Below are 4,698 nucleotides of genomic sequence, written 5' to 3'. Positions count from 1 at the left end.
AAAAAAAAAAAAAAAAAAAAAAGAATCAGCTAGGGAAAAGTGTGAAAGAGTAGCAGGATGAGCTTCTAAGTGCCTGAGCCTCTTCTACATGGAAAACTGGCACCTGCCAATTAGGGTTTCTGGCTCTGTGGGATGGTCAGATCCTATTTTGCCCTTGTGGCCTGGCACCTGCTTTGGAGTCAGGGTTCAAGTCCTAACTCTACCACTTGCTGTATGTAGCTAAGCTTCTCTGTCCTCTTTCTACATGAGAATGATCAGGTCACCTGACTCATAGGACAACTGTGTCATTCAATGAGAAAATTCTAGCACTGCAAGTGTCTAGCACTTTATGTGAAGACTTTTTCTTTTGTTGTTAACTATTCCCTTGCTGCTGGGTCCTCCAGCTCTCAGATGGCCCAAGGCTGGATTCTTGAGGCTCTTTTTTCACCTACAGCTCTTAATTAGCTTCTGGCCTTTGGGCTTCACCAGGAGGGACCCAGAGGCCAGGCTGCCAGGTGTTGTGATTTCCTGTGGACATCTCTCCTAACTCCTCTTCCCCTCAGCTTTAACCCCTCACTGTGGGCCTGCTGGCCTCTCATAGAGGGGTGCCAGGCCTGGGAGCAGGGCAGGCTACAGCTGTGCACTAGGCCTCCTGCATATAACTCTGTTGCCCTCACTATAGGGACTGGAAACTGGGAGAAATAAGGTACCCTGTCCCTGAAGTGGGGGAGCTGACATCCAGCTGACTGACCCTAAAACCGTGTCTGTCCCCACTGAGCCCTGCATCCCCTCTGTAAAGTGGAGGATCTGGCCTCTTTTCCAGCACTGATATTCCAGGGCCCTATGAGGGACTTGCACCTGGGTGGCTTGGGGCCCTGGGCCATTGGGTCCTAATTTGCCTGCTGCCCTCTAGCGGCTACCCTCTCTACTGGGAGAGGAACTGAGGCCTAGGAAGGGCCAGGGATGCATCCAGGGTCCCACAGGAAACTGAGGCAGGACAGATGAAGCAAGCTGGGTGGGCCAGGAAAGCCCTGGGCTATTTCCAGCTGTTGCAGATATTCTCCTCTCCAGTCCTGCATGCGGACTCCTTTAGTCTGGGCATCAGGATAGAGGGCCAATCCACAGCAGGGGAGTTAGACCAGGTACCTCTTTGACTGAAGATCCCCCCATCAGTGGAGCTGTGTAGAGTCCCTTCCCTGTTTCCTCAGATTCAGGGACATGAGCTTCCTCTGCCCAGGCCTGGAACAGGTCACCCCAGGAGGGCCCCTCAGGAAGGCACTGGGGCTGTGGCTTTGGGTGGGGCCTGCAGCGTCTGTTGTGAGCCCAGCATCTGGAAGCCATCAGGCCAGGAGTGGGGGTGGGAGGTGTTGCTGGGGAGAGCAGGGTTGGGGGGGGGACATGCCTCTTCCAGGCCACACGCAGGCCCACCCCTGGGGAGCAGTAGCTTTGGGCCCACAGGCTTTGCCTTCCATCACCATCTCCCTACCCGCAGCCTTGTTTCTCCTCAGTTGCCCCTACATCAGGCAGTGACACTGCCCATAGCATGCTGGAGGTCCTGCTTCTCTGGCACAGGGTGGTCTGCCTCTAGGAGTGGGTGGGCTTTGAGAACTGTCCCCAGGGTTTGTTGGCCTGGTGTCCTCTTTGGGGAGTAATACCTGTCTTGTCTTCTGTGAAGTCTAGGAGGGCCTTGTGACTGGTGACAGGGCCATGAGGATGGGAGTGGATGGGGGAACCTATTCCTTGGTTCTGGGCTGGCAAAGCCTGAGATGCTGAAGGAGGTGGTGCAAGTGTACAGCAAGGAGCTCAGAAATGTCCCAGGAGACTGTTGTCTGGGGCCCCCCTTCATCAGAATCATAGGAATTAGCCACGCAGGTTTATGAACTCTACCTAGACCTGTCAGCTAGACTGTGGGGCTGGTACCTGGGTGTTTTTGGTACCTACACAGTATGGGAAACCTCTGCTTTGGAGAGTCCTCTGCCCATGAAGAAAGCCAGGGAGGGGCTAGATTCTGAGCTGTCTCTACCCATAGCTGATTCAGTCTGCCTAGGTGTTCCAGAGGGTCCCTCTCTTACCCTCCAGGGGTGATCTATTGGGATATAGGCATCAGGCAGCAGGGGAAAGGATGCAGGTTATACTTGGGGCCTTCTGGGGGTGGGGCACAGAGAGCACCTAGCCTGAACCTGTCCTTGTCCTCTGGGCAGCCTTGCCAACATTCCATTGACCCCTGAGACTCAGCGGGACCAGGAGCGACGTATTCGGCGAGAGATTGCCAACAGCAACGAGCGGAGGCGTATGCAAAGCATCAACGCAGGCTTCCAGTCCCTCAAGACCCTCATCCCTCACACAGATGGAGAGAAGCTCAGCAAGGTAGGTGAGGGCAGGAGGGCTTCCTGGAGGAGGTGGCTCCAGAGGGGAGAAGGGAGGGAGCATTGGCAAACACTGCCAGCCTGACTCTCTGTTCCTCCCTCCCTCAGGCAGCTATTCTCCAGCAGACAGCGGAGTACATCTTCTCCCTGGAACAGGAGAAGACTCGGCTACTGCAGCAGAACACACAGCTCAAACGCTTCATCCAGGTACCCTGGGAGGCTGCCCTCACCTCAGCCCCTGCCCTTCTCCTGGCTCCGTCTCCTTGGCATAGGCAAACCTAGGATGTTACCACTGGCTGGGGACTCATGGCCTGCAGGTGCCATCTTGCCCATTGACTCCCCTGCTTCAGGCACTTGTCTTCCTGCCTCAGCCTCAGTTTCCCCATTGATCAGATGCAGCAGAGTGGGCTCTGGAAGGAACCAGGTGACTGTTCTGGAAAGCATGTCCATTCTACTTTTCCTGGAGTCTGTCTGGTTTATTGGATTTACAGAACAGACTCCCTAGTGAGGATTTCCCTGTGCATTTAGCTTTGTAGGATTGTGATGGAGCCCCTGATCTCTGTGGGTGTGCTTGTGGTGGTACAGGGGTGTTGGGCACACTCACTGACTCCCTGGGGTCCTCAGGAGCTGAGCGGTTCATCCCCTAAGCGACGGCGGGCGGAGGATAAGGATGAAGGCATCGGCTCGCCGGATATCTGGGAGGATGAGAAGGCGGAGGACCTGAGGCGGGAGATGATTGAACTGCGGCAGCAGCTGGACAAGGAGCGCTCAGTGCGGATGATGCTGGAGGAACAGGTGAGGTGGTGCCTGGTTTGCTCTGCAGAGGGCGTGGCGTGGTGTGTTCTGTACACTCTTTCTTGTGTCTTTGGGTTTTGCAGTATTTACAGGAGTGTCTGCTCCTTGCCAGGCCTAGGAGTGAAGGGTGAGCTGGGCAGATCCCTAACCTCTGGGATTACTGTCTGCCGTTGGGGTGGGAGGAGGCCAGTCAAAGGATCACACAGGTGTAAAAATGTACCCATGTGGCACCAGGGGATGATATGACTTGGTTTCCCAGGGGTGCGCCATGGTTTTTCCATGGAAGTGGAAGGTAGAGTCCTGAAGTAAGCCAGGCAAAGGGGGGAGAAGGATGTTCAGGTGGAGAGAACAGTGGACACAAAGACCTAGGGGCAGGTAGGAGGGAAGGAGCATGGCACCAAGTCAGGTGAGATGATGGGGGAGGGGCCATGGTGAGGACTTTGGTCTCTGCCCTGAGGGAGGCTCCCAGGGCTAGGACTTTCACTAGGGATGAACATTGCTCTCCCACCCCTAGGTTCGCTCTCTCGAGGCCCACATGTACCCAGAAAAGCTCAAGGTGATTGCACAGCAGGTGCAGCTGCAGCAGCAGCAGGAACAAGTGCGGCTGCTGCATCAAGAGAAGCTAGAGCGGGAACAGCAGCACCTGCGGACCCAGGTGGGCAGGAGGCACCTGAGTGGGCTGGTGTGCTATCGCTCCGGTTTGGGGAAAGAAAGAGCCCGGGATCTTGGATGGCTGGAAGCCCTTCCCTAGGTTGTCTTGTCTTTGTTCTTAATATAAGAGGGGGTGGGGTTTACATGCTGGCCAGCCGCCCATGAACAAGGTAAAGGCCTCAAGACAAAGGCTGAATGCTTCTGTTTTGCAGCTCCTGCCCCCTCCGGCCCCCACCCACCACCCAACAGTGATTGTGCCAGCACCGCCTCCCCCTCCCTCTCACCACATCAACGTTGTCACCATGGGCCCCTCCTCGGTCATCAACTCTGTTTCCACATCCCGGCAGAATCTGGACACCATCGTGCAGGTATCTGGGCTTGTGGGTTGTACTCTGGGAATATGCTCTGCAGAGGAGGGTCTCCCTGTCTGTATCTCTGGGTGGAGAATGTGAGGACGGAGAGATGAGCAGATCTCACCAGGCTCCTTGATGTAGGGTTTGTTGAGAGTCCTTTGTTCCCAGAGTCCCCAGTATAGAGTTCCTGCATCCAGTTCTTGAGTTTCTCCAGAACTTTCACTCACCTCCCTCTCCCAGGTCCTGGGATGGGGGTGGAGGTGGCAGTGGCTGGGTGACAGTTATGCCTTCTTTGGAGAAGGAAGAAACTAGGTTATCAGCTTGGTGGGTCAAGCCTGAAGTTAATAGCTATACTCAGTCTTGGATAAGATCCCTTGGGGGATCCAGCAATATCACAAATAAGTAAATAACTAAACCAAAAAAGCCAAGCAGGGGAAAAAAACCTGTCAACTTCCCAGAACTTCCATTGCACATAAACCTAGCCAACTGCGTTATACGATCTGTTTTTTTTTGGAGACAGAGTCTCTCTCTGTTGCCCAGGCTAGAGTGCTATG

At 54.8% G+C, this 4,698-nt stretch overlaps 1 protein-coding gene across 1 annotated transcript in view; it reads left to right on the top strand.

The window, feature by feature from the left end:
• Window positions 1-4,698, top strand: part of TFAP4 (transcription factor AP-4) — a 13,207-nt gene that overhangs the window by 5,677 nt on the left and 2,832 nt on the right. The window contains exons 2-6 of the mRNA XM_003790834.3: window positions 2,181-2,346; window positions 2,454-2,552; window positions 2,970-3,140; window positions 3,655-3,795; window positions 4,004-4,159. Of these exons, the coding sequence (XP_003790882.1) occupies window positions 2,181-2,346; window positions 2,454-2,552; window positions 2,970-3,140; window positions 3,655-3,795; window positions 4,004-4,159 (733 nt within the window). The remainder of the gene's footprint in view (window positions 1-2,180; window positions 2,347-2,453; window positions 2,553-2,969; window positions 3,141-3,654; window positions 3,796-4,003; window positions 4,160-4,698) is intronic.

Source organism: Otolemur garnettii, unplaced genomic scaffold, assembly GCF_000181295.1.
Source record: "Otolemur garnettii isolate 467f Iridium unplaced genomic scaffold, OtoGar3 scaffold00044, whole genome shotgun sequence".
NCBI classification, from domain to species: Eukaryota; Metazoa; Chordata; class Mammalia; order Primates; family Galagidae; genus Otolemur; species Otolemur garnettii.
This window is presented reverse-complemented; position numbering and strand designations above follow the sequence as displayed.